This window comes from Oncorhynchus clarkii, chromosome 23 (genome assembly GCF_045791955.1).
Source record: "Oncorhynchus clarkii lewisi isolate Uvic-CL-2024 chromosome 23, UVic_Ocla_1.0, whole genome shotgun sequence".
NCBI classification, from domain to species: Eukaryota; Metazoa; Chordata; class Actinopteri; order Salmoniformes; family Salmonidae; genus Oncorhynchus; species Oncorhynchus clarkii.
In genome coordinates, this window is record NC_092169.1 from 14,208,572 (window position 1) to 14,235,592 (window position 27,021).

At 43.5% G+C, this 27,021-nt stretch overlaps 1 protein-coding gene across 6 annotated transcripts in view; it reads left to right on the plus strand.

Moving 5' to 3' along the window:
• LOC139381568 (transcription factor COE3-like) overlaps positions 1-27,021 on the plus strand; it is a 74,859-nt gene that overhangs the window by 21,065 nt on the left and 26,773 nt on the right. For 4 of the 6 annotated variants that reach the window (XM_071125208.1, XM_071125211.1, XM_071125206.1 and 1 more), the window contains exons 7-8: positions 20,119-20,200; positions 23,846-23,963. In XM_071125208.1, the coding sequence (XP_070981309.1) occupies positions 20,119-20,200; positions 23,846-23,963 (200 nt within the window). Of the gene's footprint in view, positions 1-20,118; positions 20,201-23,845; positions 23,988-27,021 lie in introns of all 6 variants that reach the window. The other 2 variants (XM_071125210.1, XM_071125207.1) reach the window with 1 other exon arrangement.

Sequence of the window (27,021 nt, forward strand, 5' to 3'; positions counted from 1 at the left end):
TGACATCTTGTTTTATTTTTACAATTGTTGTAGCCGTGCAAAGTGCAGTGACCGTGAGATTGCTTTTTAGTCATTCATAAAGGAAATGAAGTGTACAATTAGGTTGGTGTAATTTTACTACACAGAGCAAAGGTTACGGTATGTAACAATTTATTTTTGTTTTTACACTCATTACATGGTCATAGACAGCACACTTTGCACCAACTGCTATTGTTGTGTTTTTTTCTGAAGTCATTAGACTGTAGTAGTGTAGTAGCCCATTGGCTTGTCTGTTAGCCTGTAGTAACAATACAGTGAGATTGACACAGCTGGGGAGAGCAGCTTGAGGCTGCATGCTCAGGAATACACAGGAGGTGTTCAAAGCCCCTCTCTGAATCCTGATCAGAGAGCTGCCCCGGCCAACTGATGGCCTATTAAATATACATGGGCAGGGGTCAGATCTGGAGGTCCCCGCTTCCTCCAAGCCATGTGCACTTAAGCGGAAAGGCTGGGCAACAATAAAAACCTCCTCTCGCTCCAGTGAGCTCTCCCCTGACACCTTCACCTCCAGTGTGTACGTCAAGTACAGCGCTCACCTAGCGCTACATTACAACCCTGCCTTTGTGAAAAGGACAAATTATGAATTCTTTACACTGGTAATTATATATTTATATTCAATAACACCCAAGACCTCGCTGTCTCTCCTTCCTCTAGACGTGGACAGATAGCCTTAGTTGATACAAAGAGAAAGAATTTTAACTGTAGTTTTACTGTGGTGTGATGGTTCGACATGTGATTCAGTAGGCTAGGAAGCAGAGACAGAGAGGAATGCTGGAGTGGTCCTTCATGCCCAGGCGTGATTAACATATTCAGAGTGACAGTCACTCTGTGTTTTTCTTTAAGCCTGCCCTGTCGGCCTAATGAAGTCAAACAGCAGTTGATCAATTAACCCAGTGGTGAGCCACTTGCGTCAGGAATAACCCATTTACCAGGTGTCACAGTAATCATGTCGGTGCCCTTTCACCTCTAGCGAGTGTCCAACGAGACAGCGACTGTGACAACGACAGCGGGACACACAAGATTTCATTGGGCGATCCACTAAACAGGATTGGTGTGTGTTGTTGTAATCCAATGAAAAGGCAGATAGATAGAAGAGAAAGGACGTTGACTAACTTGGAAAGAGGATCATGAAAAGGGTATGGACAAACTGGCTATGTGGTTGTTCAACATCTATAGAGCCAGCACAGTACATCATAACATACAACTTAGTGGCGTCTCCATCAACAATTCCTCCCTGCAACTACGTCCCGTCCTCCCCCACTCTTCCTTCCCCCATCCCACGTTGCTTGCATTCATTTAGACTGCGGTGACCTGGCTTACACACACATCAGCCCTTTCTCTCATGAGTAACTGTGATGGTCTCCTGGAGGATAATGTGGTTTAAACTCCACATTGCCTGTCTATTAGGAGAGACATGATGGCAACCACAAATAATAAAATACATGTATTCCTCTATATGTGACGCTAACTAGGCAACATATCAAGTGTGTGCTGCTGCTGCTGCTAATGGTCTCTCTGTGTCTGATATGGTACCCTCTATTCCATTCCCCAAGGGCCTCGCCTCCACATATCTTCTGCTTCGTTTTCCATGGGAGCCCAGTCAGAAATGCACACACACCTCATATATATTTGATAGTTAATATTTATCCTCACCAGGGAAGTGCACTTTACATGTGGTAACATACGATTACCTGCGATTCGTATGGCAAAGAAACAAAATCGATATGGATATATAATTCATGACAGAGGGGCTATCAGTTTTTATGGCTCTCTATCCAGGCTCATTAAAGTTTTATCGTAATTGACTGGAAGTAGGAGTTTTTTAAAGCATGTTTCGTTCCCTCACTTTCTACCTTTAATAATTAAGTCAAGTTTAATTGGCTGTATTTTGAAGCACCTAGATGATAGGACTCGTCAAATTCTGAACCATGAATTATAGACGATGATATGCTATGCATTAGTGTGTCAATTTATTTAGTCAGTAAGGCAGAGAAGGTATGCCATTGCCCATAAATCATAAGCCAAAAATCTATTCTCACCCCCTTAAAACCCCTTTTGGCTGTTTTATGTTATGATATGGCACAGTCACTCAAAACTCCCTCACCAACCATGAACCCTGAATCTACTCCACTGATTGGTGGTCAAGTTGCTCTCTTGACGGCTGATTGACAGAAGGAAAATTGCTCTTTCAAATTTCACCCTTCATTCGCTGCAGTTGTTCTTCCACACATCAACCCTCACCTCCGTGTCTGAGACAGACAGAGGCTTTATCCATTAGGCAGTAGCAGCGCGGACGACTGGACAGATTGAGGCGGGATGGAGGAGGCAGGGCTGGAAGACAATCCTACATTTGAAAATCAATCATGTCATCATAAGTGAGAAGTATGGATGCATTTCATCAGCTGGCTCCTGTCCTGTTCGTGCCACTGGCTCCCTGACTGGTCTGTCCTGCTGATTGGCTGCCTCAGCGAACCCTGGATTTGAGAAGGGGAGGATTCTGAGAGCTGTTGTAATAAGAGAGATGGGTCGGTAGCCTCCGTGCAGTTCTCTAGTGTGCTCAGTGAAGTACTGCTGGAAAACTCTGGTGGTTTTCCCTGACAACGTGATAATGGCTTAACCATGAGATTTGGAAAATAAAAAAAAAATGTTTTGAATGATTTTGTAAGAGGGTGTTTCGCAACAATCTCCAGATATGATGAAGTGTTTTAAAGGGCACCAGAACTTTGTCTCTTGACATCTTTACCCCATCGTTTCACATATGAGCATTAAAAGCACTGTGGGTATAGGGTGTGGAGCAATCAAACATTTATGAGAGTGATGACATGGAAAGCAGCGAGGAGAAATCGACAGCTAGTTTACAGCCTTGTTGTTGAATCGAGCGACAGAGAAAGAGAGTGAGAGAGAGAAAAAGCGAGAGAGAGAGAGAGAGAAGGAGAGAGGGAGAGAGAGAGAGAGAAAGTGAGAGAGAGAGAGAGAGAGAGAAGGAGAGAGAGAGAGAGAGAGAGAGAACGCGAGAGAGAGGGAGAGAGAGTCAGAGAAATTGAGCGAGCGTGAGAGAAGGGGTGGGTTAGAGTGGTGATAAATTTAATGGAAAAATCAAATACAAAACAAATTCATTCCTCTCCACTTGATGCTTGAGTCGTTCCTTTCTTGGCCTGTGCTAAGCCTTTAAAATAAACTGTCACTCCTCATCGATTGCATCTGAATTGTTACCGAGATTTCTGAAAAGTAGTCTTGACACACACCATGCAAATGGTAATCTTGGGAGATGAGAACATGCAGACTGAACAGCAAACACTTCAGACTTCAAATAAAAATGGCTTTTTTTCTCACCTTTCAAATACAACTTAATGCACTTTGTAGGATTGCACATTTCATTGATCAATGTGTTGTACATTGGTGTATATCAACGCCATTGCTAATAAGGTGTCAAGTTTAACCCTTGCTTGCTGTTAGACAGAAGGAAGCCATGCTCTCCGTCATTGGAATTTGTACTCAACAAAAAACATTTTAAAAAGGATATGCCGTAGTTTGTTTACCATTTGTGCCATATTTGTGATGGAGATGCCATGATGTAATTAAACGAATATGTTGTTTTAAGTGACTAGTTAAATGGACACTGTAAGTGACAGATAGTGAAATCACTATGTCTTGGTATGGTTCATTATGTGTACAGTATGGTGTATAAATTATAAATAGAGAGCTCTATATTCAGCAGTGTAGCTGTGTGTCAGTGGGAGCTGGGAGAGAGAGAGCTCTGGTTGTTCCCAAGCTGACAGGCTTGCAGCAGTAGAAAAGGATTTCTCCGGATTGAGTGCCATTTTCTCTTCTTTAACAAGGAACTTAGTGTGTAAAGGAGATCTATCAGGATAAAGTGCAGCTTGACTGATGCCACCCTCGCTCCCTGTCTCTCTTGCACCCCTCCTCCACTCTCTCTCTCTCTCTCTCTCTCTCTCTCTCTCTCTCTCTCTCTCTCTCTCTCTCAACTCAATAGCTCCCTCAGGGGATCTTCCTTGAGCATTAGCAGAACACATCCAATGTCCCAGCTACCTGATTTCTTGATATGATTTGTACCGGGGATTTACAATAATCCCCAAATAAAGTTGAAAGTGAATGACTCTCAGTAAGACACACAGACAAGCAAAACCAAACGTTTTCTTTATCTTTAAGAGCATGGAAAATGAATTGGCTTTGCGTTAGATCACAGCATTTTAGCAACAGATCGGGCATGTTGTTTTGTGTTTTATTCTCATAATTAATTCCTCACTGATATACATAATGCATCACACGCTCATTTAAATGTTCAGTACCTCTGTTTTTGTAGTAACTTCTCATTACTCCTTACCTCTGTGTGTTTGGTAGAGTCTGCAACTCACTTGTAGTCAAAGATATCTGCTGGAGTTGCAGGATGTTATAAAATGACAATGCAATTATAGTTACTTCGTACCCTCTCTCCACTTTCACCCTCCTTATGTTAATCCTTTACGCTCAGCATTAGAGAGAGAGCTTACTTTTTTACCTCAAGTGGACAGGGATGAGATTCACCCGCATGTTTTAATCAGTCTGCCAACTTCAGAAGTATGGGATAAAGAAGAAAAACAAATCCCAGGCTAATTTGAAATGTACTCTGCACCCGTGATTGAAAACAGCCTCACAGGTAAGGAAGAGAGAGACATTTTGTGAATTTCCGCCAGAGAATGAGCTGTATACTAAAAAACACTTGTCACTATTTCACCATCTGGCCCCTAGTGTGCAGGGAGCACCAGCTGAGGTCCCGTTTCAGCCGTCAATCACCGCTATCTCACTGTGGGGTATGTATCCCAGTGAAAGGGTCTACCGCCAGTCATTAGCCAGCCCTGCCGAACTGTACTGAGAACTGCCCTGCGCCGCTCTCACGGCAGTTTAAATATCCCCAGCACTGTGACAGGATCAGTTTAGCAATCTGTTGGATTGATCTCCTCTTTAAAGTTTGGCCTGAGGCGACTCTAATTGGGAACGAGGCTGACTCCCACTTCCCTCTCTCCCTCAACTGTCAGTCAGTGCTTTGTTTACTGAGGACATGCCCAAACCTATTTACTGAATAATGAGGAGACGTGGTGGGGATGCTGCTGATCATCCCATGGCCCACAGCAGGATCTCACCACTCTGGGGAGGGAACTCCGTTTTGGACTTTTTCAGCTACTGACATTTAGCAGCTACAATACTCATTACACAGAGGACTAGTTTGTATTTTTCTCCTCTCTTTATCCTACACACCCTTCATGGCATGGAGGGCAGACAAGGTGCTTGTATACTTCAGGGGAATTATTCTGGCGCCTTCCAACACTTTGCAACATATGAGAGGATGTTTTCAAGGCAACAGAGAGGAGAAAATGTTTCACTTCCACCATCTCACACACACTGCTTGTGGAAAATGAAAAACCCATTTGACAATCCTCCTGAGATAACTGGAGATTTCATGATACACAGCAGATTATTGTATTTGTTCAGCTTGCTGTAGTCCAGAAACCCTGAAATATTTAAGACTCTAAAACCTTATAACCAAACCAAGTGCAGGTGTCTTGCTTAATGCCCTCCAGTGGACCATTCTGGAGGAGAGTGCTTTCGCCTGATAGCCCACTTCCTAGTCTCTTTGAATGAATGCCTCCTCAGATTAATATTCTCATTTACGAGGTTTTCAGTGGCGGTGAATGACAGAGCCTTTGGTTGGTCTGGAGAGGCAGGTCCATTGATGCCCATAGGGATTTATGAATGATGAAGTGCAGGGCCAGCCACTATCAGAGGTACACAACACTGCTCTTAATAGAAAAGCATTTAACAGGGAGAGGGGAGGGGGGCCTGTGGGGGGCTTTCTGACACTCTACTGATAAGAGGCAGCTCTTCAGAGGTGATGGCGGTTACAATGAAAGACGCTGATGGGGATACAATGACACACATGTTGCGTCTGACAGCCGGTGATTTAGACGTGAGGGAATAGCTGGACCCGGAACACAGATTCTGTATGAGCCACCATTTAGCTCAATAGCATAGCCATAGTATCACCGAAGCTATATGCAGATTCTACAGATATAAACTCCGGACACAGACCAAAATGTGTGTTGTACCTACTGTACATTGTAGCTTAAGCAAGCTGAGGAGGAGAAGAAGAGGGATAGAGAGGAGTGAGAGCAGAGATAGAGAAAAAAGAGATTTGTCAGTGTAAGGAATGAGCAGAATAAGACGAAGGGAGCTACTTGGCAGATGGGCAGAAGAAACCATGAGCGTACTTCTTAATTAAACATGTGAACAGCGAAAGCAGGCAGAGACAGAGACAAGGACAGTTAAATACACATTACACCACACTGAAATTACAGTACACTCTGAAAATGCCACAATTTTAAACTATATCTCCTCTCTCTATGCCTTCAAGATGAAGCCATTGGACTTGACCTGATGACTTGTTTTGTTAACCCTGCCTTAGTTCCCCATCCTTACTTAGAAAGGTAATGAAACAGTTTAGAAAGGTAATTAATCAGGGCAGAAATAACAGACTTCTCTCGATGAAAAACTTCAAATCATGAATGAGAATCTCTGTTGACCTTCTAACATCTTTGTTGTTGTTGTTAGGTCTCTGAAACATTATTGATTCGTTATGGACTCTCTTTCTATGACAGGTTTAATGCACCCAGAGTTGGAGCTCACCAGGTGATTTGAGATGTATTTGTAGGAGAGGGACATTTCATGAACATTCTGTCTGACTGTCCCTTTTTCTTTCTTTCTTTCTTTCTTTCTTTCTTTCTTTCTTTCTTTCTTTCTTTCTTTCTTTCTTTCTTTCTTTCTTTCTTTCTTTCTTATCTCTCTCTCTACGTTGAGTGCATTTGTGGTAAAATGGGGGCGAATATCCCCACTTTGACATTCAACGTAGATGCTATCGCATAGCCTTAGTATTTCGGAACACAGAGAAGACAGACATCTGTCAGTTGTTGTGTTTGAAGTGAATGTGAGTAGGCAGCTGAAAAACACACTGGACACCAGCCCATTCAGACCACAACGTCTCAGGTGTTTACAAATGGAAGAGGGAATGACAGCAGAAAACAGAGATGAATGGATGACTGGTGTTGATATCCGTCCTCCTCCTGTGTGTTAAGTTATTCCTTAGCTGCTCCCCCAGTGGGGTGCAGGGGAACAGGAAGTTCTATCCCGGCAGCAGACAGGCAGGCACAGCCCCTGAAGGACTCCAAATGAACACTACAGTATGCATGGGAAATTTGGGCTTGTCACCCCCTATACATAACTTATGCCTCTCAATAGCAATATGAAGTAATAGGAAGTAAATGGGCGGCAATAATAAGAGTAATTGCTAGTAATTGTTTTGCTAGTAATTGTTTTATAGTACAGTAATGGTAGTAGGAGTGACACTGTAGCTATAAAGTAATGGTGGTTATATAACAGTGTATTTTGATATCATTGTTATAGGAGTGGCCATAGTAATTTATCTTCTGTCAGCTCTCCTCAGACCTGTATCTATTTCAGGTGTCGTGTCAAAGGAGAGCAGCTATATCTGGCTGGCAATTAAACTGGCTCTGCCTCCCCTTGATGCTTGATTAGTCCGATTGATGGAGGAGGCCATATGTGGCAGTTTCAAAACTTGGCAGCCATGCTCCATCCTCTCAAATGAGATACTGGCTATAAAGAGGCAGGCTGCCCAGGGATGCTGCACATATGTGGGCCGCGATGTGGACCTCCTCTCTGGGGACTTTCTCTGGGAGTCTAATGGCCCCTGGACTCTCCGGCCAAGTTCCAATAGGGGCGAGAGGTGGCCACTGGCTGGGGGTGTCACTGTCACTAGATGTCGCCTCTGGGTTACGAGCTGAAGGCTAGAGGGGGGTAGCGGGTTTGGCGGTGGGTGTGTGGAGAGGCGGAGCAAGTCGAAAGCCATGGCCTCCTTCCCAGTCTTACTCGGAGACAACAAAAAGCGAATGGTTGAGAAGGGGGTATCAGCGGGAGAAGAGCACAAAGACAAAGGCGCGGGCAAGGTCAGCCCAGCTAATGGGCCATGGCTGTAAGCTGCCTGGGGCTAGGCACACTTCTGTTCTCTCTCCCACACCACATCGGGCCTTCAAACACCCCCAAGTCTACTCTCCTCCTCTCATTTCCTATCTCTCCACATCTTCAGGTGATGCAGTCCAGAGATCGCATGTTGGTTTCTGTTTCCAAAGACACAAAAACATCTAAATGCTATTGCTACAAAGATGTGTGGGTGTAATGACGATCACTACTCCCCTCTCCACAACCCCCAACCCATAGCATATCCTAGTCTCTTCCGTTTTCACCCTTATCATTCTGTCAATCACCAAGGAGCTGAACTCTTCAGCTTTGTCTGCTATCCCCTATATTGCCTATACTCTCAGTGAGTGCAGGCAGGCAGAGAGGCAGGCAGCCTGGCAGTGGGTGGAGTTGTTCAAGGAGGCACAGTGTTTTCAGGTTGGCTGCTGTTGCTTGGCTCCACTCACAGGCTGCTTTAATGTGCAGCGGAGTAGAATAAGTGAGTGGTTGTGGGCACCAGCTGAGCTCAGCCTCGTCTCTGCCTGGTCGCAGTGGGGCGAGCTGCTGCCACCTGACACTGGGCACCCCGCTCAGGGCTCCTCTTGGCAACGTGGCACAGCACACATGTCCCCTCATTTGGATGGAGATTCAGACGCACAGCACACAAAAGCTTTGCTCCATCCTCCCCTTGCCCCCTCTACCCCTCACTCCCATTTTCTCTGTTTTTTTTCCCTTCTTTTGGCTTTGACGGCATCATAATAATCTGGGTATCTTCTTCATCTTGCCCCGTATTTTTCTTTCTTTTTTTCCTTCTTTTATCCCTCATCTTCTCGGAGACGAGTTTGAAATTGCCAGCGTCAGGACTTTGCTAATTAAAGTCATACTTTCAAAAATACCATAATAACTGTTAATTAGCTTGATGCTATTTTCAGCATAATTTGCTAATTAGTGGAAAACCTGTACAGCGTTTCTCTCTAATTACAGTATGGCTCCGCACGGCGCATCTGTGCCTTGACTCCAAATGATACCATTACAAAGTCCCATATTACGCATTCTCTCAAAACAGATAATTGCCTCCACAGATATTGAGATACTTCAGTCAGCTGATTTGATGGTAATACATGGACAGGCACAGACACAAGCCTCCCCTAGTTCATGTTTACTCAATAGGGAAAGGAAAACATCATCTGGAAGAGGTGAGTTGGGAGTAGAATGTATGGAACTGGTAGAGTGATTTGGATTGGGTTGCTACAGCACATTTTACAGGAAACTACCAAAAGCAGGTAATAGTTTCAACATTAATACAATAGTGAAACAAATTGCCTACCCGTCAACCATCAGCCTAGTCTAGCAAGTAATGAATCGCTACATGATCGGAGGATGACTCGCGAAGTGTAGGGAAGAGCATGATTGGCATGACCTGTGACCCCTCTTAGCTGTGCCCATCCTCCTCCATGCTCTGTGCCTGACAGCCACCAGCAGCCTGACAGGGTAGCATCGGCGTTAGCTAATTAATGCACCACTTCAGAGCCCCTTTCATATATGGCTTCTGAAAGGCATTATTAAATTAATTAAAGCACCAAGAGTTAGTCATTATGAAATCAGGAGGTTTACATGGATGACAGCGTTTATGAATTAAACATCCCAAAGTTCCTCACAGGAGATACCCGGGGATGAGAGTGGGTACCTAACGCGACAGATGTTTGCCCCCCCCCCCCCCCCCCCCCCCCTCCCTCGAGCTAACCTGTATCGCAGGCAATTTAGGACTCATTTGGGGGTTTCAAAACTGAGAAGGGAAGAGTGGAAGGTTCAGGGTAGCTAATGAGCAGAGAAAGAGAGGGGAAAATGAGGTCACAAGCTCGGTTCATCTGTAGATAGTACTGATGGTACTTTTTCATACAATGCAACAGAACCTCTCATACTATGCAACAATGATACACATTACTTTGTTGATCATTAAATAAATATATGTTCAACACTGACGCAAACAACAGTGGTTTCAGCTAGATCCTTATTAGATCATTATGGTCATGTGAGATTTGAGAAATGAGGTCCTTAAACTCTGTCTTAGCTGAAGTGCACAGAGCAGAGTTGAGTGTCTCATTCAAGAGCTTGGACGATACACTCATTTTCATCTGTCGACTGGTATTCATAGGGAATCTCAAGCGTCTCACTTTCTCTCTCTCTCCCTCTCTCTCTCTCTCTCTCTCTCTCTCTCTCTTCTCTCTCTCTCTCTCTCTCTCTCTCCCCCTCTCTCTCTCTCTCCCCCCCCTCTCTCTCTCATCCTTCTATTCAGGAAGTTTGCCAGCAAGTGTCTTTGTTTACAGTGCCAAGGGAAAATGTCAGAGACGTTGAAAAAATATTCTTACAATCTTTTCTTTTTTCCTTTTTCATCTTCCTAATCTAACAGTTTACTGAACTTGATAAGTGTCCTATCAACATGCTAATCAAATGACTTCGGAACCAAAATTGACAGTTTTCATTAATTATACAAGATTATTCTAATTGCAATTCAAATTTATTCATTCCGAACAGAAGGTATCCAGTAATATTTTAGAAAATTTGCATATTAAATGGAGGGAGTAGTGCATTATGCATGGTAATGTATGCACAGTTTCTTATTTTTAACTTCACGGCCATATGTGGTGTCGTTGTAGAAGCAGGTGAAAAGTGTAAGTGTGTTTAATTTGCTTGACAAACATTGGGCTGGAGCTTGTCAAGGGGAGTATTGTGAATGCCAGTCTTTACTCCCTCTTTATTGATTACCCCAAACTCTAAACATCTGGATGTAAATGTCACTGAGAGAGATGAAGTGAATCTTGGGATTAGTTCCCTTCATCGGCTCAATCACTATCAATTAATCTAATAGCATAATTCAAGTGTGCTGTATAAATAAATGTACCTGGTTTCATCTGGGGTTATTGGCACATTTAAAATGGTTTGTAGAATGAAAGCAATATTTATTATAAGTAATGTAACATACAATGTAACCTTGATTTAACTAATATACTACTATCTCAAAGAAAATGTTTCTCTAATTTTGACATGATTATTTTAACAGCATTAGTTCAAATCCTCAAAGTGGGAGAAACGTTATGTAAGAAAATAATCATGGGTTCCTTGTCAAAAAACAGCCATATTCACTTGGGACGCAAAACCTCCCAATTTGTTCCTTGTTATTGTTTCCTAGAGCAGACACTAAACTGCAAACAGCTTACTGAGATGGCAGTTTACTATATGAGGAGGGAGGTGTATATGTTAGCTCCGCAGGCAGAGGCTTGTACAGTAATGTAAGCGTAATAATTATCAAACAGCATTGGGGGCCATGGGTTTAACACTTGGAAAGCATGTTTGATGTGTAAAGGCAGCCTATAGTGCATCCATACAGGGTGACTAAATCTCACGGTTCAGGGAGCACATTAGTATGGCACTACATCCACCCGCGTTCTAAAGGTGATTTCCATTTAGACACACATTTCCTCATGAAGATAAATATGACTTGAATCGTAATTTCCCTGAAGTAAATATAATACAAATACAACATAATACAGTGTCAGACCAAGCATCCTAATAGATTACTGTCATGTTTTCCATTTGTATGGTAAGTGGTGAACCTTGCGGTGGTCTAGCAAGTAACAAATTGAATGTTTAATCCATCTCAGGGCAGATTGAGAATATCAACAGACTGGTAGGTAGCTGGTGTGAGTTCTCCTGTGACTGCTGGTACATTTCAGGTCTTTAGGTGCTTCTGGAATGTATTGGTATAGCTAGAAGTGCAACGTGGCAGATAAGTGTAATTTTTGATATTTTCTAAAGGCGTCTGTTATTTCTCAAATCGGCATTTTGATTTGACGTAGTTTCTAGTTACGCATGACTCGCTGTCTAAATGTTGCTTAACAGCTGTTGGATACATGTTTGGTTGTTTAGTAAATCTTTGCCTTGGCACTCAGTGTAAACAAGATTAACTCCAACCCTCTCAACATCTCTAATAAAATGTGGCACATTTATATTTTTATAGGGCTTAATCTGTTTACAATGATGTTTATATCACCAATTATTACAAACTAATGAAACAAATCCCTTCGATGTAATTAGTCAGATAGGTTTCAGGAAGCTCATTAGTAGTAATTTGTGTGAAGAATAAGGCCTGTAGTGGTTGCTTCTAGACGGAAGCACCAGATCTGTGTTTTAGTTCCACATCAACCCTCATTGTTTGTTGTCTAAGGATGTCTGAAGCGGCCTGAGATGTTTTTAGTCATTGCCCCTAGAAGCAGCAGGGTGTCTGTCAACAGATTCCTCCCCTCAAGCAAGTCAACCTGTATGTGGAAGCAGAATAGCAGACACATGCTCTTGTGTACACAAGCCAGGAGAAGCGAGAGGCAAAACACTGTCTATTTATCTGTCAGTATTCCTGACAAAGAACTGAGCTGACAAGTCAGGGTTTCCCTCTGTGGAGTAGGTGGGAGGGGGGCTTCTGCACACTTACATGCCCACTCTATGCCCAGCTTCTTGTTATTTGCAAATCACACTCTTTGAAACTCACACAAACGGGTTAGACGTGGCACTCTTGGAGTTTGTCAGCTGCCTTCAAAACAGCTAGCGATCAGTAACAGTGTGCGGTTCAGTAGGAAGCAGCTTTCTCTTAGCATTTGCTTCGCTGTCACTTTCTCAACACATGCAATGTGTGTTTTCATGCTGGGCTCAGCTAGCCTCCTGCTCTGGAGGGTATCTTTCTTCCCTCAGAGACTTCTCATCCCCCCTTTGGACTGAAGGAATCAGCATCTTACAATGACATAAACTCCCCGAAGAAATCATACTCCAAATGAGAGCTAAATTAATAATGAAGAAACATTCATGAAGGGAATCCACATTTTATGATTAACCCTCTCACCATGCACTGAGGACAAGTGGATGTAAAAAAGAAAATAACTGAATAAATGTCTGTTTATGCTCTATACCATTTTCCCACCATGGACAAAAAAAATCCTCTCCTAAACATCCTGACAGAGAAGCACTTGTGCAGCGCTGATGTCACAGAGCTAGTTGGCCTCTTTCTCACAAAGGCTAAGGTATCATTAGCTTGCGACATACAATGGCCATTCAAGCAGCTCACTGCACTCCTCAGGACCCCTGAACAATGTTATTATTTGTCTCAGAATTATAAAGACAGAGTTTTGCAGGAAACCCGACAGGCAAACCCTTTAGAGGTAAATGCTTTTGGCGGCTTTTGGGGTTTAATCTTGTTCCATTAGCATTTAGCTTCTTTCTCTTGGACACAAAGACCATAATACAGATTTTGGGTCTCAGGAACCAATGACTATGTGTATCAGTATAGTCACAAATGATTGTATTTCTTATTCAAGAGTCAATATTGCCCATAGTTGACTCCTCATTTTATTATCTGACATCTACACTAGGAGATGTGAAAAGAGGACTATAAAAAATGCCTACACTACTTTAATGTTGTACTAGGGAAGCTTATATTGTACCGAATGGTAAAAAACAAACATATTTCAAGCATGACCTGAACCACCCTTAACCAAAGAATATTATAAATCACACATGTAAGCAGGAGCAAACATTTCCCCTTTATTATTTTCTGGGTTTATACTTATTTTGTCAACAGTATAACAGCTGTGTGAAGGGTTCTTATGTACTACCTTTGTGTGTGTGTGTGTGTGTGTGCGTGTGTGTGTGTGTGTGTGTGTGTGTGTGTGTGTGTGTGTGTGTGTGTGTGTGTGTGTGTGTGTGTGTGTGTGTGTGTGTGTGTGCGTGTGTGTGTGTGTGTCTGTGTGTGTGTGTGTGTGTGATTCATTCCAAGGCAGTTTTAGTCCTTATAAAATATTCATTTTGGTTGTGCAGGGCCCTGTAATTGCCATCTCTCACCCTGAATTATTTATACCTCGCACAGACTGACAAAGCTTTGCCATACGGCCCCAGATGAATCAGAAAGCAGCCATCTCTGCTGCCAACAGCACTGGGCTTTCACACAAATATGGCAGCCACGTCTCTCAGACTGGCCCCTGTTAATTTGACATTTTCTTTCCCTCCTGCCTTTGTCCTAGGAGCACATAAAGGTTACCTGTTAGCTTTAAGCACACCAACCTGCTCCTTCTCTCCCTCTCTTCCTCCATCTCTCTCTCTCTCTCTCTCTCTCTCTCTCTGTGCCTTGCCTAAATGACAGCCCACTGTGGCTGTGCTTTGAGACAGACTTAATGTGGCAGCAGTAGCAGAGTGGCTGCCTTTTGCTTTATGATGACTGACCAGTCCTGGCAGCCACTTTAGATACATGTATTATACATTAGTAATAAGAACATGTAGAAGTTTACACACACAAACATGCACAGGCACGCGCACACACACGCACGCACACACACACACACACACACACACACACACACACACACACACACACACACACACACACACACACACACACACACACACACACGCACACGCACACGCACACACACACACTAACCCCAAAAACGACCACCACCACTAGCCTCCTGGAAGCGATGCAGCTCTGCTGTCAGTGAACGGTCAAAGCCCCTACGCTAGGCGCACTGTACAGCTGCTGGGTTCAACTGTGTCTGTCTGCAGCCTGATCACTCCAAGGTGCCTGTGGAGGAGAGGGCATGGGTATCATTGTAGGCCGGATCTGGGGCCTTCCAGGCACCCTTACAGTATGCCCAACAACTTAAATACTGCTATTCACTCCAGAATATGCTTATCTTCCATCTCACTAGTGCAGGGAGGTGCTGACTGATATTTCTTCAGCCTGCAAACACCGAATGCTAACCAGTAATGCACCATATTCCCCCTTGCAGAAATAACCTAGAAATACCCTTTTTCACGCTGCTAGACCAGCTGGCTAGCCGTTTACACTGAAATATGAACTGTACTGATGATGGATTGTTGTGCGGGATTATTTTAGAATGTCAGCACCATCATCACCTGTATTGCCGAGAAGCTGTGTAACAGTTATGTATTCATAATATTTAAAGATTAGATAAATCAAACTGGAATATATCAACAATTCAGGAAGAGTAGAAACAGTTTTGGTTGTTTCACTAAAACTATCTGTAGATTCATTTTCACGGTAAGGCCATACTAGACAAAAAGCAGCAGAATAATTGATGTTTTGTGCCTTATTTTCTTCAAAGCCATGGTACAGAGAACCCAGATTCACTGTAAAACAAAGAGCAGCAGGCCCACTATACAGCTTCAGTAGCTTGTAGTGTGGTAACGGTAGAGAGCTTGGGGCTAAACATGTAGTATGTGCTGGGTTAGACCTCAAGCACAGCCCTAGTCCACTGTTACCCAGTGATGGATAGTTAGCAGGGCCACTGAATCTATATCTAGCCTGCTACAGACCTGGACTGGAGACTAAAGTGAATCAGTGGAAGATGGGTAGGAGTGTGTTTGACGTGGGAGAGCGAGAGAGAATTCTCTGCTGTAATGAGTCCTGCAGCCATGAACTAAATTAAGAGGGATCCTCAAGTGAAATGTTGTCAATGCCACTCTGGCCATTAGAGAACAGTAGGATGGTGGAGGAAAGGGTATAGACTATAGAGGGCTGAATGGGGAGGTTTTTATTGTTTGTATGTCTCAACAGCCCACCTCCCAAGTTATGGGGAATACTAGATGTTGAACACAAAAACAATGATAGTGAAATGTTTTAGCAATAGCATTCTCAGAGGAGGTCAACGGGCCCTAGAGTGGAAATGGTTCATTTCCCCCAACCCAATAACATTGGATAGTAAGGCACTTGTTCCCTGATAAAGAAGTGATAGGATCTGCGGGGCTGGTCCCTGGGCGCTTGTACAGGGCTAGAGCAAATATTGTTAATGCGCTGTCGTTACTACGAGGAAGGGGAAGAAAAACAGCTGTAGTTGATGAGAGAAGACAGCAAGCAACCAGAGTATGACAGCAATGACCCCCTTGCTAAAAATCCCTCTGGAATTTTAGAGGTTCATTTCTTTAATCAGCATGTAAATTAAGATGTGTTAGTACAGAACAACCTACATAGACCAAAAAGCTTGCTCCTTGTTTATAATGGAACGTTATAAGAACAAACCAATGTATTGGAGCCAGGCCTGTCAGAACAGGGACCTGAGTGATGTACAGTAGATGAAGTACAGTAGAGTACCTTACATACTGGAGCTGGTGGGGATGCAGAAGGCTTGACATTAAGACCCTGGCATTTTGGAAATCCAATATGTTATTGACCTGTGTACTACTATCTCAGTGAGGAGATCTGCTGTCAGCAGATCTTAGTGGTGTGTTGTGAGACGCTGGTTCCAGGTCTCCTCCAGCCTCACTGAGGCCCATGATGAGGCCCATACTGGGGTCTGATGGGCTATGGCTGGGTGGTGGTCGATACTCGCCGCCCTGCAATGATGACCTCACTGTCATGGCCGCCGGCTATGGACTCTTCATTATTGCTTGGGCACCAATCAGGAGCTAAGGACTGTCAATACCTGACACTCATGGATGTTTCAGTCGTGAACTTCTGAAATGGATGGTGTACAAAACACAGAGAAATAAATTCAGTATGATACCCTGTTAGTATTGGTAGTACAGTAATAATACAATGGAGTCATTACTTCCCATTTTTCCCTTAATCAAAGGCAGAGATGTCAAGGAGTGGATGACATCTCCCTCTCCCAATTAGCTTAGCTCCTAAAATCAGGAAGAGTCTCCTCACTTCGTCTGTTTGTTTTCTCCGTTTCTATTCTATTTGATGATGGGAGAGGGGCGAGCTAGAATTAGGCTGACGGGTCTCCCTTTGAGTGTCAGCCTAAAATGATCAGAGTAGAGATAAGAGGGTCTAGCAGCCCTCAAATCAGTCAAAGTGCCAAAGTCTGCCTTTTTCTCCTCAATTACCAGGCGTGTGAAGCACACGGAGTGGAAACCGCCGAGCCCGCAGCATTACTAAAGAGAGAATCTATTTCCCCTTTGACCAGAGGGAGATAAATCATTATCGCATGATTAGTAGCTAGCCTCAGCAGTGTGGCGAGCATGGAGGTACAGGCTACAGGAGAATCCTATTAATTGCCCTAGTCTCCGTTAGAAAGGGATTGTTTTAGCGTTGATTTGTGGGCCTGTAACTCGAGCTGTTGGAAGATAAAAGCTGATGTCAGGTCGTAGTTATACTGGCAGACTTCAGACAGGGAGAGGGTTGTGTCAAAAGGAGCATAGCTCTCCAGTACTGTAAGTCTATCTCTTTAGGCTTTCGCCTGTCTCCCTCTATCTCTTTAGGCTTTCGCCTGTCTCCCTCTTTTGTCTTTCTTCACACTCCATAGATTCATCCTCCCCTCCCTCTCTCTCTTCTACTCTCACCCTTCTCTCTCAGCTACTCTCTCTCTCTACCACCCTCACTCTCTCTCCCCTCTCTCCCTCTCTCTGGTGAATTGCAGCCCTGCTCCAACTGATAGCTGTCTGGGCCGATTATTTCCTCCATGGCGGTCCACTGAGAGCCTCGCTCGTCTACTGGCTTTGGAGGAGTTGCTTTAATTAGCTATGTTAATATCCCCTTCATTGGCCTTAATATCTCTCTACACCTTCCTCCATCTCCACGGCCACGAGGGTCCTCCTGTCCTGTCACTAGCGCTGATTATTGAGAAGGATAGCTTTAATCAAACCTAATTGCAGTTCATTCTTTCTCTCGATCCCCCCTTTGCCCTCCGTTGCCAACATCTAATGGCGTCGTCGCCTTGATATCCCATTAAAAAACTATCAAACAATCTCGTTTTTGTCTCCAAGCAAAACACCAGCACAAAGTTCTCTAGATATTTAAGAAGTAAAAGAGAGAGGCTTGTCTTAATTGCTTGCCTTTTCACCAAGGACCAATTTACAGTGCGCTCATGTAGAATGTTAACCAACTCTAATGTAATGATGCTTTACTGTTGCCGCTAACATGGACTACTGTTGAAACAAAGCTTATCTGTTAGCTGGAAATGTGGTTAATCGTCTTCATAACAGTAAACATAAATGAGTTCACAATAGAACGGCTGCTTTCTATTCCCAAGTTGTCCTTTTCTGTTTATTGCTCACTTTTTGTTTTAATGCAGTTTTACACGTTGTAATCGTATTACAGCGCAACAGAAAAAGGAACAGAAAAGCCCTGTGCTAAAAATAACATGTCGCTTCAGTAACGTTTACGTTTTGGCAACAAAATGATTCTTTTTTCTTTTCTTTTGCATATACTTCTTTTGTTGCGCAAGGTGAAAACATACAGAGCACATCAACCTTGGACACACACACCCGGGCTCTTACCCACACACACACTAGTCTAATCCAATCTGTATGAGAGGCGACAGACAAATAAAAGTCGTATTTCAGGTCTGCTTTCCGCAGATGTCTACTGCTCTGCCTTACGACTCTTTGGGGAAATAAACACAAGGTCAGGGAATTAGAGTACATAATGGTCATTCTGATGATCGGCCAACAGCTGCAACCAAAAACACACTGAACACAATCAGGCGAAATGCACTAATGACAAGTCAGGTTTTTTATGGCCTTGCCGCACACCAACAGGCAATCAGCACTTTGGCGTGGCTTAAAACTTTTTATTGATTGCAAAGCCCCATGGATTAGGAGTGAAAATATTTTCTCACCTCTCATATGCTTCTTTGGTCTGGCAGTGGTGCTAAGGGTATTGGAGTCTTATTGGAGAACACTTCTAAATGACCACTGCATGTGTTAATGTGGCCAGGGTAAGAGGGGTCATTTCAAGGCACAGATGTATTGCATTGGCCCAGATCCCACTGTGGAGTAAGAAGTAGGAGGCTAGGTGTTGCGAAAGGGCCTTCTTAGGCAACAAGCTCTATGTTGAGCAAAGCAACATCAATTCAATCCATGGTAATGCAAAAAGTTGTAACAGTGCCAATTTAGCTTTTCAATGGAAACCATGAAATTGTGCATCAAACCAATTAATTATGGTAAGTGTTTACATCAAACTTGAAGGGAGCCAAAAAACATGAGTCTTAATGAGTCTGTAGCATGTTTTTACTGTACATGACAAGAAAGCCAATTAAAGTCTGTTGCAGTATGTTCTGCTGATATAATCATTGATCCCACTGTCAGGTTTAGGACATGTTGTTGTCATCACTTGTAGTGCTAATAGGGAAGACATTTGTAGTGGGGGACAGCAAGCCAAGACAGGGACTGTTAAGTCTCCTCCACCTGTTTCCTTTGTAATGCTATCTACTGGATCGCGGAAAGGTTATATTTAAAAGGAGAGCTCATGATAGAAGGCATTTTCAATAAAATCACAGTGATCTGACTTTCATTTGACGCTCACAGGCAAACACTTGTCAGCTGAAGCGAAGTGCAGCAAGAGGGAGACATAGAGAGAGAGATAGACAGAGAGAGAGAGAAGCTCACAGACTAACCAACCACAGATCTGTCTCTCACATGACATTTTTTTAGAGACGATTAGCCAGGTTGTAATTTGTGGCATAATTGCCTCACCCATCCACCAGTGTGTGTGTGTGTGTGTGTGTGTGTGTGTGTGTGTGTGTGTGTGTGTGTGTGCGTTTGTGCGTGTGTGTGTGGCGTGAAGCGAAGGTCCCAGGAGTGGCCGCCTAATTGTTTGACAGGACTATACGTTTTGTGGCGCGCTCTCACCTTGTTAGGTCCTTTATCCCTGATGCTCTTCAAACAAGACCTGGTCACAGGTGGGCCTCATTTGCCTTCCTATTGAACAGCACAACTTTAATTGCACAGGGGGTGTTCTGGGATTAAATAGATGGGTGGAATATCAAGTGACTTCCTGCATGCTAGTAGCAGATGGGTCTGGGAACAGGCTGTGAACTCAGGTGAGAGGATGATATGACAAAGGGTTGCTGCTAAGGGGTATATAAAGCAACAGCAGATATCTGCATTATTTTAAACAGTTGAGTAGCATCTATCCGTTTGATGTTGGTGAAATAGATTTGTTGTTGACATGTTGAGTGGCATGGACCTGTTTTGATTTTATGGAATTCCATTCCATATGAATTGTTGAGGTGCTCTATGCTTCAACTGGTGTTTTGTGCTCTCTTTCAGATTCTTCCTGAAGTTCTTCCTGAAGTGCAATCAGAACTGTCTGAAGAATGCAGGGAATCCCAGAGACATGCGCAGGTTCCAGGTAACTGAAAGTTACACAAAACCGCACACACACACACTGGTTTAAACTCACTCAGGTTCACACACACACACACACACACACACACACACACACACACACACACACACACACACACACACACACACACACACGCACACACACACACACGCGCACACAGAGGGTGTCAGTGTGCTGCTGAACACACGTAGGATTATTTATTGGAGAACACCGTCTTACACAAATAAGGATATGGGATTTAAGAGGTGATATCAATTGTGGTCCTGACAGCTTTCTGAACCACAGCACAGAAGGGAGGACGATCCCACCACATGTGTTAACGCAGGGTTTCCCAGTAGGACACACACACACACACACACACACACACACACACACACACACACACACACACACACACACACACACACACACACACACACACACACACACACACACACACACACACACACACACACACACACACACACACACACACACACACACACACACACACACTTCTTCACTGTGCAGCCATCTGAGAGGTGTTTTCCATAACACTGTAGCCAGCAATGCATTATAGTATTACCAAAGAGACCTCTATCTGGAGGTCCGGAATTCTCCCATGTCTAAGAGGCTGCAGAAGCTAAAATACATTATCTATTAAATGTGGAGGGGTGCCATTGAAGTTAGTGATCTCCTTATCTGCCTACCCCAGACCCATATACCCCAAGTAGGAGGTCAGGCCTGAATAGAGTGGTGGTATCCTATCTGCTTTGCCACAAACTACAGGGGCCATCATTCACTGCCAATCATGGGCTACGACAAACACACCAACCTAGCCTCATCCAGCAAACCCTCAGACATGAAACAGACAGACTCTTTCTGATGTCACCACTAGACCTGCCTCGTCTCCTTTTCCCTGAGGGGGTAACTGGACTTAACAGAGTCAATCCCTTCACAGACAGCTCAGGTGTTCACTCTACCATCGCATTACTCCTACAGTAGATTCACAAGAGACTGGAACATACTGCCCCAGCCATGACAGCTACTGAGTTATTTAAAAACACATATCTCCCTCAGGCATATGTAGCAGGAGGTGTATGAGTGAGTGTTGCATAAAACTTCTACCCCATTTGTATCTGTTTATCTTTAATAAAATCTAGATTTACCATATTTATAGGGAATCAACTGGCAGGACTTGACATTGACATTATTGTTGGAGTATTTGAGGGTGGGAGGTATTGTACGCCAAGGCTTACAATATTGTTGGCTATCTTCTCCGGTCTCCATTCCAATGGCCAGAATTCAGTTTTTCCCAGATAGTTTTACCAGATGCTTCACTGTAGGTGTTACTCGGGCCAATGTTGTGTATTCTGCATGCCTTCCACTCCGCTTATTACCCCCCCCCCAAACCAGCTGGAGGCCAGAGAGGACCACATCCATCATCCCCAGCTTGGCCCAGCTCTGAACCTGCGAGCAAGAATGGAGCTCTTTCACCTCCCCACTCAGCCCCCCTACCTCCATCCCAAACCCACACCCCCAACTAACCAAAAAAGCACCCCCCAAATTCCACGGCTACACCAAGGTCACTCACCGGCAAACAGAACCTGAGAGGGGCTCTCTCTTTCTGGTTCGGAAACACTTTCTCCATTCTTGGCCTAGTCCACTGTTTGGAGATGTGGTTGAGAGAAAAAACAATAATAAAAACAAGCACTATGATATATTGAGGCCTGGATTCATTCCGATTGCGGGTTAAAGGCACTGCGGCTTTTAAAGGCAATTTTCAATTGAGACGACATACTGTATGTAGCGTTTACTGTGAATGGGATCTCCACAAACGTGGGAACTTTGCCTGCAAGAGCCGCTCTGCCTATAAACTGCAATCAGATTGAATCTCGGCCTGAGTGTGACTTGGAATTTGATCCAGGTGAAATGTTTGTTGAACCAAGAAGAGGGTTGTTTTAGTTGTTGATGAGTTTATCCAGTTTGTCCAGTTTGTACGGAACTACAGTGGCTTCAGAAAGTATTTACACCCATTGACTTGTTTCACATTATGTTGTGTTACGGCCGACATTTGTTTCACTGGCCTACACACAACACCCCACAATGTCAAAGTTGAATGATGTTTGAAGAAATGTTTACAAATGAATTGAGCCAATAAATATTCAACCCCTTTCTTATGGCAAGCCTATATACATTTAGGAGTACGACTGTGCTTAACAAGACACATAATACGTTCCATGGACTCACTATGTGTGCAATAACAGTGTTTTAACATTATTTTTTAATGACTACCTCATCTTTGTACCCCACACATGCAATTAGCTATAAGGTCCCTCGGTTGAGCGGTGAATTTCAAACACAGATTCAACCACAAAGACCAGGGAGGTTTTCCAATGCCTAGCAAAGAAGGGTAAAAAAAGCAGACACTGAATATCCCTTTGAGCATTGTGAAGTTACTAAATACACTTCGGATGGTGTATCAATATGCCCAGTCATTACAATGATACAGGCATCCTTCCTAACTCAGTTGCCGGAGAGGAAGGAAACTGGGGATTTCACCATGAGGCCAATGGTGACTTTAAAACAGATACAGAGTATAACAGCTGTGATAGGAGAAAACTGAGGATGGATCAACAACATTGTAGTTACTCCACAATACTAACCTAATTGACAGTGAAAATTCGGAAGCCTGTACAGAATAAAACTGTAAAAAATTGGCAAAGAAATTAACTTTATGTCCTGAATACGAAGTGTTATGTTTAGGGCAAATCCAACACAATACATCACTGAGTACCGCTCTTTATTTTTTCAAGCATGGTGATGGCTGCATCATGTTTTGGTTATGCTTGTCATCGGCAAGGACTAGGGAGTTTAAATAAATAAATGGAATACAACTAAGTACAGGCAAAGTCCTAGAGGAAAACCTGTCTCAGTCTGCTTTCCAACAGACACTCGGAGACAAATCCACCTTTCAGCAGGTCAATAAACACAAGGCAAAATCTAAACTGTATATTTCTGAGTGGCCTAGTTATAGTTTTGACTTAAATCGACTTGAAAATCCATGGCAAGACTTGAAAATAGCTGTCTAGCAACAACAATCTACTTGACAGAAATTGAATAGTTTTAAAAAGAACAATGGGCAAATTTTGTACAATCCAGGTGTGCAAAGCACTTAGAGACTTACCCAGAAAGACTCATAGGTTGTAATCACTACCAAAGGTGATTATATCATGTATTGACTCAGGGGTGTGAATACTTATGTAAATGAGATATTTCTGTGTTTAATTTTCAATACATTCAATATCGTTTCTTAAAACCTGTTTTCACTTTGTCATAGAGGGGTTTTGTGTGTAGTTGGGTGAGAAACCCCCCTCAATTTTATACATTTTGAATTCAGGCTGTAACACAATAATTTATGGAATAAGTCAAGGGGTATGAATACTTTCTGAAGGCACTGTAGATGAGTCGATCAATGTCTTTTGTGAATCAATTACATCAACACAACATTTGTCAGAGTGGGTCAAAACAAGTGATTATAGAGAGAGCTAAAGGTTGTTCTTTAAATCTGAATACAATAAAGCATGATTAAGCTGATGTTTTGTACATGATTGTGTCCCCTTCCTACAGATTGCTAAATGACACGGTCTACCTTCACTCTTGTTGCAGGTTGTCGTCTCGACGACCGTCAATGTGGACGGCCACGTCTTGGCTGTCTCAGACAACATGTTTGTCCACAACAACTCCAAGCATGGGCGAAGGGCTCGCAGACTCGACCCTTCAGAAGGTACGCCTCCTTATCTGGAGAATGGTAGGCACCTTTTACATCATATTATTTGCTTTCCATCTTCCTTTCGTTCATACATTTTTTTCTCTCATTCTGTGTTGTAAATCTAAATATTAATATATATATAAAATATAATGTAAATATTTGTAGTGGATTGGAAATAGTATACAATATCATGCATAGCGCGCTAATCATTTGAATAATGCTAGTAATTATTGACATTTTATAATGATGATAAAATGATATACTATTTCCAAATCTTGACCAATTGTTAACGGCACATACACTTTTTTTTTTACCTATTAGAAACATGATGAAATTGGCAATTTCCTGTTGCTGGGTGCTGCAGTTTCAGTTGAGAGGAGATATGAAGGGATGAAGGGATGAAGGGATGAAGGGATGAAGGACAGGGCGGGAGGAGGGTCTAGGAGAAAAACAGAATTCACTGTTTTTCTTCCAACTAATTCTATATGATAGACTGATTGCCTGCATGGCCAACAGAGAGAGAAGCAGGGCCCCCAAACCATGGGAAATCCAAAAAGTAAACTGCACTAAACACAACCTTCTGACCCCTCCTAGCCTCCTCTCGCAGCTGGGAGCATAAACAGCTGAAAGATTATGGAAAAACCAGAGCAGGCCAATTGTGCAAATTGCTTATCTTCAGATTTCAAGGGGCAATTATGGCTAGGCAAACAGTTTATATACACACACACCACTGACTGAAATGGCCTTCTCTCCAGTTTAATAACCATTAATGGTCATATCACCAAAAGCAAATGTAATGTTTAATACAACAAGGGTTTAAAAAAAATCCAGACAAGACAATTAATATATCTAGTGGAGGGAAAAGCTAATTTGTTTAAAAGCTATTTGTTTTTGTCTTTATTAATGACTCCACTACTGGAGAACAAAATCAAATAATTAAAGTCCTGCCCCGAGCATCGAAGTCATTATGCTCAGTGATGTTCTGTTTGTATCTGTGTCTCACGTTTATGACAGGGTAGGTGTGAATCGCCTAGCAACCTTAGTCTTAATGAGGAGAGCAATTAAAGAGGTTGAGCCCTCTCCTCCATGTTCCCCACATCCCACAGGACAGTGTGTGTGTGTGTGCGTGTGTGTGCGTGTGTGTGTGTGTGTGTGTGTGTGTGTGTGTGTGTGTGTGTGTGTGTGTGTGTGTGTGTGTGTGTGTGTTCCAAGCAAATTTCCACTGCCCACCCCTTTCTTCCCCTCCTCATTCTTCTAAGCACAAGAGCAGTAAGCTTGCCTTGTAAAACAAGCTCCTTCAATAACACAATTTAGCGTGGTGTCTGTGTGAGCTACACAGTTATTCATAAGGTGTACACAACGGTCCTGCTTTTGAGTGCCTAAATCACCTGACAATTTTCAATTATTGAGTTTGAGAACATTTCATTTAACTATAATATACTACATTTTTCTTTCCAGTATATCTGCATTTATTTTCCATCCCAACCCAATGTAGCCGAGTGGAGACAACTAACACTTTGTGTATATTACCAATGTACCATAGTTCTTTAGCCAAAACTTTGCTTGTTTGCGTCTCCCACTCCAGAAACTCATAGACATAACACATGAGAACAGGATACTCGGTCATAAAATGTAATCCCATCCATGCCGTTCATAGAGTTCTGACACCAGGCAGGCAGACAGAGTGTGCTTTAAATTAGCAACACATTCTTCACTGGGAGTTCGCTGGGTGAGAAGCCTCAGGTATGTGGCTGACTGACTGTCTGTCTGTGTGTCTGCGAAAGCAAGGCACACTCTCAGTTCATTGTCTCAGTGCTGGGGTTACAGTGTCAGGCTGCTCAAAAAGTGCTGCCCCCTATTGGTGAACAGGAATTTCTGTCAATGACACACAACTGAACCATGCAGGTTTGAGCTGTCACAAAAGCATTTAGACATGAATATACAGAAAATCCTTCACTAATACACACACACTTACACACTTGCCCCTCATAAACACTCACACCTTGCATTCCTAAGCTACGTTTGACCTCCACTGTAGAGACTTGGAGAGTATGGAAGCCTCAGCAATGAGCCTGCAGCGCCCCAGTCATTTGCACGCCAAGTTGCTGTAATACCGTTAGTGTTTATGCAATAAAGACAAGTGAATCCAGTCTGCTCCGTCTGAGAGTCAGAGAGGTAGAGAAAGACAGAGATAGAGAGAGAGCGATAGAGAGAGGATGAGATAGACAGAGAAAGAGAGAGAGTCAGAGAGAGAGAGAGAGAGAGAGAGAGAGAGAGAGAGAGAGAGAGAGAGAGAGAGAGAGAGAGAGAGAGAGCGAGAGAGCGAGAGAGAGAGGGGAGGGGGGGGGGGGGGGGTGATGGTGGTTATTGGGGGGCAGCTGCAGCCATAACCCTACACACATACACACACCGCCTTGGAAATCCCAACGTCCCCCTCCGGTACACAGAAAGGACCCATAGAGAGGGAGCGACCAGAGAGAGAGAGAGAGAGAGAGAGAGAGAGAGAGAGAGAGAGAGAGAGAAAGAGGGGGAGAGAGAGGGAAAGGGAGAGAGGGAAAGGGAGAGAGAAAGGGGTAACAGATGGCCCAGGGAGAGGTAAAAGGTATAATCCCATCAGCTGCACTATCAGCCGACCATCTGGACATCCCACAGCACAATTACAACACATTTCAGCAGGCAGAACAAAGGACGCCACAGCCACGGACACATCAGACCTGTTTGAGTGGCTCAGTAGGTCTACAAGCGCTTCAGACGGAAGTTGGCCCGAAGCTCAGATCGAGCATCAGTTTTCTCTACTCCAGTGCTAACCTGCCACATTAGCCAGTAAAGGAGCCAAAATTGATGTTGGATTTGCGCTTAGGGACGTTTAGAAATAAAGGCTCACAAATAAACTAATATTGGTTTAAACAATTTAAAAGTATGAGTTTTGTGAGGCACAGTCAGGCCCTGTTTCAGCCATCCTCATTCCCTCCCTGCAATGTTTATCATCTGCTGCGGGGCATTGTGCGTGTCTATCCTCAGATCGCCTGCGCTGCCTGTGTAATCCACTTGGCCACGGTTCCCATTCAGCACA